Source organism: Brachyistius frenatus, unplaced genomic scaffold (assembly GCF_029030835.1).
Source record: "Brachyistius frenatus isolate BFR_SWC_R1_liver_20210118 unplaced genomic scaffold, ASM2903083v1 Contig_62, whole genome shotgun sequence".
NCBI lineage: Eukaryota > Metazoa > Chordata > Actinopteri > Embiotocidae > Brachyistius > Brachyistius frenatus.
In genome coordinates this window covers 1,895,888-1,910,750 of record NW_027210661.1, presented here as the reverse complement: position 1 = coordinate 1,910,750, position 14,863 = coordinate 1,895,888, and the positions used below count along the sequence as shown (strand labels likewise).

At 44.1% G+C, this 14,863-nt stretch overlaps 2 protein-coding genes across 2 annotated transcripts; one reads left to right on the top strand and one right to left on the bottom strand.

The window, feature by feature from the left end:
- The first annotated feature begins 1,015 nt into the window (after window positions 1-1,015).
- fkrp (fukutin related protein) lies at window positions 1,016-4,291 on the top strand. The gene is made up of 2 exons (XM_069706408.1): window positions 1,016-1,417; window positions 1,664-4,291. Exon 2 carries the CDS (start codon window positions 1,787-1,789, stop codon window positions 3,362-3,364), a length of 1,578 nt encoding a protein of 525 aa, XP_069562509.1. The 5' UTR covers window positions 1,016-1,417; window positions 1,664-1,786; the 3' UTR covers window positions 3,365-4,291.
- Window positions 4,292-5,628: 1,337 nt separating this feature from the next.
- On the bottom strand, window positions 5,629-14,288 carry slc1a5 (solute carrier family 1 member 5). Its single transcript, XM_069706407.1, has 8 exons — window positions 13,607-14,288; window positions 9,464-9,506; window positions 9,275-9,343; window positions 8,989-9,155; window positions 8,400-8,633; window positions 7,983-8,177; window positions 7,655-7,789; window positions 5,629-7,505 (listed from the first exon to the last, which is right to left on the bottom strand). The coding sequence occupies exons 1-8, from the start codon at window positions 14,128-14,130 to the stop codon at window positions 7,265-7,267; spliced, it is 1,608 nt and encodes a 535-aa protein (XP_069562508.1). The 5' UTR covers window positions 14,131-14,288; the 3' UTR covers window positions 5,629-7,264.
- Between the last annotated feature and the right edge of the window lie 575 nt (window positions 14,289-14,863).

Genomic DNA, 14,863 nt, shown 5'->3' with positions numbered 1-14,863 from the left:
CGCACGCTGCACATCAGGGATCCAGCGGGTCGGGGCCGCCGGCTCCCCGACGTACAGCACGGGAGAGTCCGCATATTCCTGCTTGCAGTTTACATTTTTTTTCTCGATCTCATTCCTTATTCTTATTTTTTTTTTTTTAAATGCCTTTTTTTGGCAGCTTTAGCATCTTCAAATACTCATGAAAGTTGGTGCCTGATGCAAGTTTCATGAGGTTTGGAGCATCGTTTGACCTTAAACATCAACTTCCTGTGTCACGGCGAAACATCAAATTTAGCCGCATCGCCCTGGCTATACTATATACTCTATACTCTATATACTCTATACATTACATTACATTTCATTTAGCTGACTCTTTTATCCAATATATATATAGTATATACTATATACTCTATAATATATACTCAGTACTCTGTACTCTATACTCTATACTATATACTCTATACTCAATACTCAATACTCTGTACTCTATACTCTATACTCTATACTCTATAATATATACTCTATCCTATATATTCTATACTCTACACTCTATACTCTACTATATACTCTATACTATATGCTATATACAAAAATGAATTTTGGGTCACTTTTTGGCCGCCACGCCACGGACATACCGATCGACGAAAACGAATTCTTTTGATAACTTTTAATTCCAAACATGTTAAGAGTGCACAGACTAAATTTCAAGTCGGTCCGACAAAATCTGTAGGAGGAGTTTGTTAAAGTACATGTGTGAATCGCCAAAAATGGCGACTAAATTCACCAAGGTTGCTATTAATGATTCAGATTACACCTTGGCCTGTTGATGGTGATTCAACTTTTAGTGAAGTTGAAAACTTTGGAGAAATTAAAAAAAGTTTTGCATAACACTACACATTACAGGAAGATATTTAATATCCCTGCATGCAGTTTTTGAGTGAAATCCTTCTATCAATGGTAAAAATCTAAGGTTTTTGAAGATGGCGCTTTATTCTGAAGGATTCGGGCCGGAAGTTCTTCCGTTGCTGAGGGCAAGAGACGGAAAACGTGTTAGCGTAATGCTATGTACGTGCAGTTGTGTTTGTTGGCTGGGTTTGTGCTTTAGCTTTCTGCGAGTGAATACCCTGATGTTCACTGAGCTGTGGGTTTTCCTACTAAAAACATCGGAGACTTGATTTTTTTTATTTTTTTTATTTTTTAACCTCAGCAGCAGCTCGCTATGCAGGTCGATCTCCATTTTTTGCTGCTGCTGGGTGAGACAGGTTTGCTCCAACGCTACCGGAGCTGCATGAAACACATGCGATCCACATGTAGCTCGTAGAACAAGGTTAAGTGGCTTAACGTCGCGAAAGCTACTGATGACAACTGCATGATATGATGGCCGACGTCCTGCAAGCGACCGTCCTGCGAAGAAGGAAATAGATTCATCCAAATGAAGGTGAGCTGTGAATTGAATTTTACCACCCTGCTATTATTGATTGGTAATGCAGCTGGTCGTATTTGATTTCTAAAAGGAAAGCTTCATGCTGTTCTGGTTTCACATTGGTACCGATAGGTGAAATACGAGTAGTGTGAATTTGTGTTATATAGTTAAGGCATAGTTATACAGTTGTTATATACGTGTTAACCTGTGGTATTAAAAGCAGAACACGATCATCAGCTTTGCCTTTTCTGTCATTCACAGGTTGTCTTCCGCTCCCGTGCATCCTCTGTTACACTAATGGGGACCCGAGACCTACCACTGGATTTCTTGGTTGAAACCTAAATTCTTCTCTGGAGAGAAACTGGAACATAAACATTAGTGGCCATGCGTATCAGTTTCTGCCAGGGCCTGTTAACTGGCGCCATCATCCTCAACCTCCTCATCCTCTACTATGTCTCCCGAGCTCAGCAGCAAATGATGGAGAAGAGGAAGGAACTTGGCAGGGGCACGAGGAGGGCGGCCCTGCCAGCCTCGGGCCTCGGAGGTGCCGGAGGCGAGCCTGGGGCGGTCGGAGTGGAGGGACACGGTAGAGGCCCGCGTGTGACTGTTCTTCTTCGGGAGTTCGAAAACTTTGAGAACTACGTTAGTGATGTGGCTAATTCCTTCCTCCGCCAGAGAGCCGAGCTTCCCTTCCTGGTCGTGGCCGACACGTCTCCATACCCGCCACTGGGACTTCCAGAGAGCGCTCGGCTTCTCCTGCTCTCCCCCAGCCCGGATCAGCCACCGCAAGCTCACAGGCCAGAGTTTCACGTGCAGACGGAGTTTGTGCTGCTGGTGCCCGATGGAGTGGAGCTGGAGCAACCTCGGGCCATCGAGAGGCTGATCAGGGAGTTGGAAGGGGAGGGCGGAGGGCCTGTGAGGCTGGTAGCTGCCCCCGTGCTGGCTCGATCTGCTGTGCAGTGTCTCCACCTGCGGGTGAACCTCAGAGAGTGGACGGCCACCTATTCGCCGGCTGCATCCGGGAGCAGCGGGAGCGTGTGCACAGCTTTACAGGGAGATGCAATTGTCCTCATTCGCACCGAGGATCTCTTCAACCTCTCTGTCCCTCTGGGTCGGCCCCTCTTCCCCTCGCTCTTTGTCCAGACTGCCTTGAGGGGCTGGAAGGTCAAACTCCTGGAAAGCCCATGTTTCTCTGCAAACCACCGGCCCCTCTTCAGCTCCGCTCACAGCCAGTGGAAGGCCGACACTCGACTGAAGGAGGCCACGGGGAAGCTCATGAGGAGCTTTGGTCTGAAGCGCCTCCTGCTGCCTGATGGGAAGGAGCAGTGGTACGGCTGCAGTAAAGAGACACCCCGCTGTTTTGGCACGGTGCTGGAGAACACTCCAGACTACCTTTATCTGGACCGCTGGACGCCTCCCTGCTGTTTGCGAGCACTCAGGGAAACCACCAAGTATGTTATCAATATCTTGGAGAGCTCAGGTGTGCGCTACTGGATGGAGGGGGGTACTTTGCTGGGCGCCGCTCGCCATCAAGACATCATCCCGTGGGATTATGATGTGGACCTGGGAATCTACCTGGAGGACGTACCCAACTGTGACCACTTGAAGAACCTGGACTCGGGCTCTCTGGTGGATGCTAATGGCTACGTCTGGGAGCGTGCGGTGGAGGGAGACTTCTATCGAGTCCAGTACAGCGAGGCCAACCACCTGCACGTCGACCTGTGGCCGTTCTATTCACGCAGTGGCGTCATGACCAAAGGCACCTGGACAGGTCACAAACAGGACGTGGAGTTCCCAGAACACTTCCTGCAGCCGCTGGTGCCCATGCCTTTTGCCGGCATCACTGCCTACGGCCCCAACAACCACAGGGCCTTCTTGGAACTCAAGTTCGGTATGGGGGTTATCGAAAACCCAGAGTACCCCAACCCCACTAAAAAGAGCCTGGAGAGAAGCAAATTATGAGCGATACTGGAGGCTCACAAGCCCTGCGATGTTGCACTGGATTTGTTTACTCAACAACAGAAAATCTTGCCTCAAATGGTTTTCTTTGAAAGATGGTGCCAAAATTACTGCATTTTCTGTTCCTTTTACAACTGTATCAGCCTGTTTCTCTTATAAGTGTTTGTATGTCAAATCTAACTTTGGACTGGCTTTTTTAATTTTTTTATTTGTCAGCGTGATGAGATTTGATGAGGGGCATGGACACTTGGAAAATTGAAATCCATACACGAGTATACTAGTGACATCAGACACCCCTGAAATAGTCAAAGACTGGTTTTCACAAAATAGTGTTCTAAATCTGTGATGTACAGTATAAATATTGCTGCTGTAAGATGATCAATACTTTAAAGTGATATCAATAAAGGGTTTTTTTGGTCAAAAGCTAGTGTAGATTATCTAAAGCAAGATTTAAGGTATTGTACAGGTATTATACGTGTTAAAAGGCATTTTATGATTTATTGACTATTGTTGCCTTGTTTTTGCACTGACTTTCTATTTTCAGTTTTGCACAGTTTATGAATGAATGTTAGTATAACAATGATATTTGGTGCGCGACAGCTCCGACGTGGTGAAATGAGAAGCACACCATCGTTCATCCTGTTATTGTTGGTACACGGTAAGGGCAAAAAACATTTCTCTGTCAGGCCTTTCTTATTCAGTTCAATGTAAATATGAACTTATTTATAAGTGTCATTGTACAAACACACACACGTATTGACTGAAATGGCATAATAGTACAGGAGATTATGCGAACAACATTGTTTTTAAAAAGAGACGCGACACATACCTCTGGTTGCCACAATATTTCTGTCGTGTTGTTATTTGTGTGTAACATATTAAAGTGTCGCTCCATTTCCTGTGCTGGAAAATAAAGGAATTGCAACCGTTTCATGTCGCTTTGTTTTGAGAACTGTTGGCAAATTTGTAAATACAGAAAATGTACAATATTGGTTGCAGTTCCTCTTGAACACTAGATGGCACAACACACCTAATTATTCTAATTGTAGGGTTGTGTTCACAGTACTGGCATTATGGGAGCCCAGTCAGAGGTTTGGCAGGAGTCCAGGCTTGGAGGAATGTGACTTTGCAGGAATACAGCTCATTCATTTGTTCATCACAAGTGCAGTGATGTCAGCCAGTTTCCTGTTCCTAGCAAGCAGAGATCACCGCCTGTCATTATGACGCTGCACATATTGTGTTCCTCGAGGTGTGTTTACATTCCTGTCACTGTGTATAAATCGTCAGTGTTCATAGTGCATGGTAATTGGATGACGTGGCTATTTTTTGGATGAAAAGACATAAAGGATCTCGGTGCATTTTAAACCCGTCTCCCTACGACAACGTGACGTCTTGACAGTGACTAACGACACACCTGCGGCGTACGTCGGATTCAAAAAGAATGTTTCAACAAGCACGCAAGAGTCACATCTAAATAATAATTAAAAAAAAGGCCTTTATTGTTTAAAATGGACACAGCACATTCAGATGACAGGAATTTATATATTTTTAAAAAACATAGCCCCATTGTAATAAAATCAGTACAACTGCCAAGTGCAAACACGCACAACGATCGACCAGACGTTCTTATGGTGTAACATTTCAGGTAGGAATGATATCATCTGTATAACCTTACACCAAAGAAAAAATAAAGTGTTGTGTTGTGAGGCAATTATTGTTTTAGCGTTTTCTCATAACACATAAGACTTGACATAAGAAATGATGAGACCGCAGGCCCGCAATGAATTCATACAGCTCCTCATTGGAAATACCGCAACACCAGTACCATATAAAGCTGAGAGAAAACTTTAAACCGCTGAAAAGACAAATATAGGATTCAACCGACCTCATTTAAACAGTAACGGATGGTACAAACCAATATCTTATCCATACTTCGCCACACATTCTCCAAAGCCTCATGTCTTGCCCACTGGAAAATAATCACCAAATGGAAGCAACTTATTCAAAAAAAGTCCAGACTCGAGGCCGACATGAACAATACAATTTTTTTTTTTTTTTTTTTAAATCTTGACATCAACTGGTTGTTGTGAGAAGACTTGAAACTGTCAAAAAGCCAATTTGGAGTTACTAGCATGTTAAACAAAATTGGCTAATATTTCTTTGGAGTTTGATTAGAGAAATAAATATCAATTACAACAAATAATTATCAAGCATACATACAAGGTAACCAAGTATTTTGCTTTTATGCCAAAACATAAATAAGTCAAAACTAACCAGCAGTCCAGTGCCTCGATGCTCAGAGTGGAAAGACATTTTTGTGTGTCTCACACAAACACACACACACACACACACACACACACACACACACACACACACACACACACACACACACACACACACACACACACACACACACACACACACACACACACTTTACAACATCAAACTGTCCCGGCCACACACGGAGGACACTTTCAGGGGCAACAGCTGACGGACAGGACGATTAAAATGAGGGCCACGATTGAAGAAAAGCACAACCTCCCAGAAAATGTTATTCAAAGTCATCAGGAGCGCGACGGTCTCCTTCCTCTTTGTGGAGTCTGTGGTATTTTTGGTCTCGGAGTATTTAAGGAGCAGTTGAAGGACAACTCTTCAAGCAAAAGTCAGACCTGAGGTTATGTCACTTGCCATAGTGCTACTGTCCATCTGAAGAGGCAGGAGTTAATCGGTGTGTGCCCATCCATGCTGACAGATTTTAAAAGTCCTTGAGTTCCTTCATTCAACTATAATATTTCATTTGGTGTGCTTTGGAATTCGAACATAAATCTTAAAAAAATCAACTCTATTCGCTTTTTCTCACCATGAGAAAGGCATTGTTCAAAAGAGAACTATTGGTGTGGAGTCATCACAAACACAATAAAGGACTAATAGAAGCCTTCAACCTCCCCAGAACAATATAAACGTATACATTCTCAGATATTATCACATGTGGTGCACATATAATATTATTAAACTACATTGTTGTATACGCAATATACGATATAGTGTGTATAGTGTACACATATACATACACACACGACTTGGAGTTTAAATACAGCATTTAAAACCTGCATGAAAATCGCTGTAATTCTGGAAGATAAAATGTACATAAGTTGATATCCAAATAATATAATGAACCATTTTACCAAATAAATTATGCTGAATGGCAAGTTTCCTCTGCAAAGACTGAAATCTGACCTAGCTAAACAGGAAAAAAAAAAAAAAAAAAAAAAAAGTAACGGAAACGAAAACTGCCAGACTATGTACAGTTAGCTATATGGAGGTTGTCTTCAAATTTGAAAGTCACAAATTTTCATGTTTTTCGAAAGGAAGTTCTGCAAGTGGTTTGCTAATTTTATCTCTAGCGATATAAATGAGACGTGATAAAGATTTACCAATGCATTCATGTAATATTCTCCACCATAACTGAATGGAAAAGCTCTCATTCATAACATACGCCGTACATTTTGCAGAAGATCGTTGGTACGGCATCTGTGATTGTGGTCACATGATCAAATTCTGACTTCAAAGTTGATGACAAACAACCAAATGCAACATTAGACTCGAGTGAGCGGCAACTCTAAAGTACAACACCGTCCTTCAAAAAAGAAAACTAAAGTCACCGTGCATAATAAGGATTTTGATCATCCTATATTACTTTCACTAAATCCCAGAAAAGCGTTGAGGTCGGAAAGCTGTTCGTTGCATTGTATTGAATTGTACTGTGCAGGTCCACGCTCACAACTTTAACTCTTTTCTTCGAGGCAGCCAAAAAAAAAAAAAATGGAAAAGTGGGCTTCAACTTCAGCTTTCAGGAGTGTCAAATTAGTATCAGGCGGTTCATGGAAAATGCCCGCGGCAGGATTACATGGCAGACTCTTTTTCACTAGAAAGCGCTTTCTTTGAACTTTCTGCACTGTCCCTCCCACCTTGCTCATCCATGAGCGGGGAGCTTTCGGGGGCAGCAGCTGACAGATCCTCCCCCAGCCTGATCTCACTCAGCTGTGCTCCGTCCTCTTTTTTGGATGAGCGGTCCACAAAGAACTGCAGCAGCCCGGCTCCGTAAGCGTCGCCCTCCACATTCAGCACCGTGCAGGTACGGTCGCTAAAGGAAGACAAAATGAGTGGCAAGCCATTTTAATATGGTGAGGTTTTACAAAATGTCTCGCGTATTGTGAAAGTGTACATCGCCGGGCGTACCAAGTTTAAATTACATTATTGCCAAAACTGTTGTTTTGGAAGTCGTGTACTCACACAAGCCAGTCAACAGCCAGGATAAGAGAGATGTCGCTGGTGGGAAGTCCTATTGCTTCCAGGATAATAGCTAGAGTCAGCACACCGCCGGCAGGTATACCTGCTGCGCCAACACTGGATGCTGTAGCTGTCACACTGGTCGCAGGGGAAATGTCATAGTTAGACACAGAAAAGGCCAAAAAAAAAAAAAAAAAAGTTTTATACAGCATTTTCAGAAATATGGACTTACAGTACATACCACCATAAACAGTACACATCGATATAAACCAACTGTATAATCACCTCACTTATGTAACTGCGGATCTGTTTCAGTGGGTTACAGACTTACAGGATGGTAATGACTTGGATGAAGTCGAGGGAAGTGTTGTTCAGCTGAGCAATGAAAACCGCAGCCACACACTGGAAGAGAGCGGCTCCGTCCATGTTGACCGTGGCTCCGATGGGCAGGATGAAACGGCTGATGTGCTTGGATACGCCGTTATTTTCCTCCACGCACTTCATCATGAGGGGCAGAGTGGCAGAGCTAAGGAACAAGAAAAAGGGGGCGTGAGTGTATGAAAAGCAGAAGGTATGTGCACGCATGTTTGCGGAGAGAGTAGTATGTGCGTGTTTTAGAACAGGGACACCTCAGTATTTGATATTGAACAGCCAGAGAGAGCAAACAAGTGTGTGTGCGAGAGAGAGAGAGAGAGAGAGAGAGAGAGAGAGAGAGAGTCAGAGAAGTAGGCAGCAGTCAGTTTATTACCTGGAGCTTGTTCCAAAAGCCGTTGCCAGAGCTGTGAATATCCCCCACAAGAAGGTGTAAGGGTTCTTCCTTGTGATGATAAAGTAGATGCCCGGCAGCACAAGAAGGCCATGGATAGCGTGACCAATCATGCAGCAGGCTATATATTTCCCCAGACTGGCAAACAGCTTGCCAACGTCATCCATCTCCACGATCTTACCAGCCACAAGGAACATGATACCAAACGGAGCATACCTGCAGACAGACAGGAGGCGCAGCAGAAGTAATAAAAGGAAGAGTCAGGACGACACTGTCGTTTAAGTTTCTGGAACAGAGAGCGAAGGAAATGTCTCTCACTCACAGGCTGAACATACTTAAAAAAGTTCAACAAGTTGGAAAAGGCACTTATTTGCTGTTCTTTCCCAGAGTTAGAGGAGAAGATCAATATCACTCTGATACCCATGAATTAAATATGTGGCTACAGTCAGCAATTATTTTAGATTTTCTGCTAAGCTAAGCGGCTGTAGTTTCATGTTTACTGTACAGACACCAGTGATCTCAATAACACCTTGTACTCTCCTCCCCCCTGAAAACACGAAGGTATGCTTACCACATGATCCAGGAGACCAGCACCATGGTGGCCTCGTTGAAGGAGTTGAAGAACTTGATGAGGATCTCTCCTTCCTCGCCCAGCTTCCTCAGCGCCACGCCGAACACGATGGCAAACACCACCAGGCCGAGAATATTCATGCCATCCTGGTCTACTCCGAAGGGAACCTGGCAACCGAAACCAGCGGGAAAAACACAGCCAGGAAACACACGTCGTCATCGATCGTCGGTTCAGGAACACGGTCAGATAGTACCTTGAGTGTATTCCATGTGAACGTGGCGCTCACCTTCTCCACTGTGATATTGGGGTTGCCATCTGTGCCATTCTTTGTAACCAGCTTGTAGGAGGTTGCATACTGGGTGAGAGAGAGCAGTTTGCTACTTTAGTGGAACAACAACCGGCTTATCGAAATATTTCTGTTTTACAATATCACGGCATGAATATGTAAAATATGGACTCGAGATGTAATACTCACCGACTGAAAGGCAGCAGACACCAGGTTGGAGGGAAAGATGTTTCTGTGGGGAAATTACACAAGACTTTAAATCCCCGTGCTCCATGTGAACCAGATTATTTGATAAGATTCAATTAAAAAGATGTAACTGCAGGTTTTAAGAACAGAATACAAACATATGCGCCTTGTTTGGCTCGTTCTCCTCCGCATACAACAGCACAAAAACAACACCGAACACGTCTATGAACAAGCACACAGAGCAATGTCACATCTGCTGCAGTGCAAACACATTGTAAAACCATAAACTGGCCTGCTTTGACATGTCCGTGATGATGACTGGACTGTTTGCACACCAAACAGAAGATTCAACTAGACCCACTTCATGGCGTAGCTTCTAAAAATACAAGCTACTGACAGAACAAGCCATTGTAGTGTTGCAGGGACGGTGATAGTTACAACAGACAGAATCACAAGGTTGATCATGTGGAAACGGCTCAGAGAATTTAACCATTAATCCCCCCCCCCCCGAGTGCCCGTATTACTTCACGTCGTGGCGTTGTTCGTTGCCCGCTAACAAGCACATGCCCACACACACACACACACACACACACACACACACACACACACACACACACACACACACACACACACACACACACACACACACACACACACACACACACACACACACACACACACACACACACACACACACACACACACACACACACGTTGGTACATGGGTGCAACTGCATATTAAATCTCCCAAGAACCCATGAAACCCGATACCCCTGGACTCAGCTGTCTGTAATAGATTTAGCGTAATAAGGCATTAACTTCTCAAGCTCTTTCCAGCCATTCAGTCCCTCCGCACATCATGTGACTGAAACGGGTTGGATTGCTAGAAAAAGCCACGACAAAGAAGACTAAAGGGCTGCCAAGCTTTCACGCTAATGTTGGACTATTTGGATATTCAAAGTCTGCAGGGGGACTATTGCATTATGTGTCAATTCAGTGTTCTCACAACAAGAGTCTTTATGCATAATGGATTTAACTACATCGTCACATGATTTAAAAAAAACAACAACAAAAAAACTTTTTTTTTTTTTTTTTTTTTTACACAAACTGCTTGACTAGAGTGTCGGACGTTCAGTTCACATCAGATCAGTCTCTGTATATACACGACACAGGCATGCACACCATGTTGTAGTCAAGAACATTTCAGGATGCTGGATATATGGAAAGTGAGGCACATCATTGCTTTGCATAGGGTTGATATTACAGAGCGGAAACATTTTTGTTCTTTCCTGTGGCTGCTTTATTCCTGACACAAATCCCAAACTTGGTTCTCTCGCGGTTCTTTAAAAAAAAAAAAAAAAAAAAAAATACTATCTTTTAGTCAAACTGCCTCCAGTGGTGCTTCTTTGACCTTATTTTTTCCTGTACCCCCAGCAGAGTCTAAAAGAGGGTGCTAGGTGCTGTACAGATGTAAAACCCTCGGATGAGAATGTAACCCGACTGTGTAAATACACTTGACTCTGGCACAACCAAATGCAACGGAAGGACAATTGTCGCACACAGCTCCGTCACATGCCATCAAGAAGGCGTGTCTCTTTTCTGTCAGGATGCTGGTTGTTTGAGTCCAACTATTGTGACGTCTTTTCAGCGTCCTGTTACACCCCCCCAGAGCTGGCAGTGAGCGGTGAACACTTGGCTGGCGCAGGTCTACGTTGAATATATTTAGTTTCATACCCAACAACATTGATTGTAGGTGCTTGATGATTGACAATAAATAAATAAATAAAATAAAAAAGATTTTGTCACAAGTCATTTTTTTGTAATATAAGAGAAATCTGAAACTTATGCTTGTCAAAAGTAGCGACAAGTAAAAACAGGGGTACTTCAGGTAAAAGCAGCTCCTCTGAGAAAAATCTGTATTTATTGGGACTGGTTTTTCCTGTAGCTGAAATACTGTTCGGGAGATGCCAGTGGTCCATCACTGATTGATAGCAGGCACCTGTGAATGCAGACGTTTGGCTTCAAGTCAAGGCAAGAGATCGGAACAAGGATGTGGAGGAGCAGCTGCAGTCGGAGTTACAGCGACGTGTATGTGTGCGAGTGTGTGTGTGTGTGTGTGTGTGTGAGTGGGACAGCAAAAGCGTTAAACAGACCACGTGTCTGCAAACAATGACCAGGCCATTTTTACGCTCTCACGAACAGCTCTTGAGTCGGCTCCAGCCTGGAAGATCCACACTGCCCTTTGTTGTCAAAACTAACCGGGACACCGAGAGAGAGGGCTCGCTCTAATGAGGCACGGGCCTCGCCTGCTGTCCTGTTCGGGTAAATGTGTCAAAAGTTTGTCCAAACACCAACTATTTTATTAATGCTTGAAAAAGTAAACCACTGTAGTAAGAAGATTTTGCATTCTGGCAAGTCGGTTGCACTTAATTCTAGAAATAAACATGCTCTTTGATGAAGGTGGGTTTTTTTGTTGTTGTTGTTTTTTAAAAATCCAAGTAAATAAGCAAAACTACAAGTCAGATAAAATCAAGTTATGTAAACCAGTGTCGCAACTATAAACACAGACGCAGCTATGTGAAGATCCTTTGATAAATATCAGGGTAAGAATGTTAATCTCTCAATGGATATGTTACTCTTGCATGTCAAACCTGCTTCTGGGCACAATGGTTGTTTTGATGGAGGTGTTGCCAGGGCTGTGTCAAGCTGCTGGAGGAGGAGGAGAAGGAGGAGAAGAAGGAGGACACGAAGGAGGAGGAGGGACTGAGGAATTCTCGACCTTTACATTGCACAATTCCATAATTCATGGAAAGCAGCACTGAGCGCTCCAAAATAAAAACAAAAACAAACAAAAAAAACCTGGTCAAACTAAACGGAAAGAATTATGCAATAGTTACACGACTGCATGTGAACAGACTCCTGTTGTTAATGTGAAACATGATGAGAAATTTAGGACCATGTCCGGTACATATTCTCTTCTTTTTGAGGCAAACCAAATAAGCAGCACATGGACTGTGGTACAGATTATGGATATCAACCGTACACTTGTTAACACTGGATACAGTCCAGCTCTGGACCGCAGTGCCGGATCTGTGTCTACAAAAGTTTGGTAGGTTTTTAATACACTAATCTTTCACAACACTCATCTAGTGAATTGCTGTTGACTCCGATAAGCAATGTCTCCCCCCCCCCCCCTTTCAGCAGGTACAAACAGAGCCAGTAGAAGAGACCAAAAATAAAACTCATGTTGTGGAAAGAGTTTTTGGTAAATGAGACCCGTGACAATTCATCAGAACATTTTGTCACAAATTCCACCTCTTGAGTCATTTGTTTGCCTTCCTTGTACACGTCGGCTTCCTTTTTACGCCCCAGTAGATGAGCTGCCACATGTCTCGTGAATGTCCCAGGAATGTCCCAGGACTGTGACACATTTACAAACATGAGGCCACGCAGACGGGACATATTTATGGTAGACGCGATGGCTTTAAAATTCAAACGAGTTCGAGGAGTTCAAATTAGCAACGAGCAGCCAACTTCTTACATCACCGACATGCTTTTTACATATTTTACAATCAAGAGTCTGTTTAACAATAATCTCCACAAAAAAAAAAAACAGAGCCTGGATCGCAAGCCTGACAGTCAGCAGGTCTCTAAACGTGGCACAGATCAAACTAGTTTAGAGCACCTTTGGTTGTACATTTTACAAACGGGGCTGTCCCAACAGGAACCACTGAGCTCGTGTAGGAAACGTCTCACACTCGTGTCGTCATCCCTCCACGTGTCTATATACTGCGTGGACAAAAATGAGAGAGAAAAAAACAACTAAAACTTCAATAGAAATGAGGTGTATTTAATGTGAAAGGAGCATTGTAAAAGTAAGAGTGTGTGAAGAGTGCCGGCCGGATCTGAGCCCTCAGTGTGAACACGGCCGAGATGATGCAACCGCTTGACGCATTACAGCACAGCAGCCCGCACTGTTTTGGCGGCTATCCTGTGAATGGTACGGGAGACCGTATTCGCTTTGGGGGTGGTCTTGAGTCGGTCCAAAGAGGGGTCCCTGAATCTAATCAAACAAATCAGCTGTACGTTTCTTAAGAGTGTGCAGGCTCCCCGCAGGCGAGGTAAGAGTCGGGTGGTTTCACTCACCTGATCAGATCTAAGAAAGAGTCGACAACTTCTTTATGGGCAGGCACGTCTCCAACCAAGTCGGTTGGCTTGGTGACCGACACGGACCCCGGGGATATGATAAAAGCCATCACGACCCCGATGGAGGACGCGATCAAGGTTGTGACCAGGAAGAAGAGCATCGCCCAACCGCCGAGTTTGCCCAGGGCTTTGGGGTCGATGCTGGCCGCCCCGGACACCAGGCTGCACACCACCAGCGGGATGATAATCATCTTCAGCAGCCGGATGAGCAGCTCGCCTGGGAAACCGACGTAAATAATCTGGGTTTTCGTCAGCGTCACGTTGCGCACGCCAAGTCCAATAAAAACCCCGACGATGACCCCGGCAACGGTGAGGATCACCAGCAGGTTGGCCCTCACGATCCTCATCACCCGCCGGGACCACGGTTGCCGTTCGCTCTTTTTGGGGCCGTTCAGCCCGTTGGCCAAACGCTCGTCGACGTACACCTCGCCGCCGTTGGTTGCCATGTCTATCTTCTCAGCCATTGTCGCGCCTTTCCGAGTTACCCAGAAACTTATCTGAAGCGCAAAGATACTTTTTTCACTGAAAGTAACGTTACCGCCGCGGGAGCAGCTCTGAATAGTACCGGCTTCCCTCTCAAGACTAACGCGGGGACGCTGCTCCTCTGTTCGGCGACTTGTGACACTTATCTACCGGGCGAGTGTAACGCCCATCCGGGTGACGTAGGAGCTGGGCGTTTCCTAACAGGGGCTTGCGTTACGTTACACTTCATTCAGCTGACGCTTTTATCCAAAGCGACTTACAAAAAGTACATTTCAAACCAAGAGGGTACAAATTCAGAACAACAACAATCAAGAAAGTACAATTTTATTCAAGATAGCCAAACTTCAAAGTGCTATAAGTAAGTGCCATTTTAAGTGCTACTATTGAGGGCAAAGTCTGAAGAGGTGTGTTTTTAGTTTGCGGAGGAAGATTGTGGCTACCAATTACTAATCAAATATTCCATGACATTCATTAAAGCAAAAAGCTATATGACAGGTTTCTTTTAAGTCTTTACTTATAAAATATTTTAGGTTATATTCACGTCATGTTGTGATGCTGATCCTATTTAGCCCACAGTGTAGACCTTACGTCACTAATAGTATAAGCAAATATCTCTGGAGCATGTAAACAGGAAAGCTACACGACAGATATAGAAAGGCTACATGATTTCAGTTTGACTTGAGGTGAAGTCTGTTTTATATGTTTATTGCACAA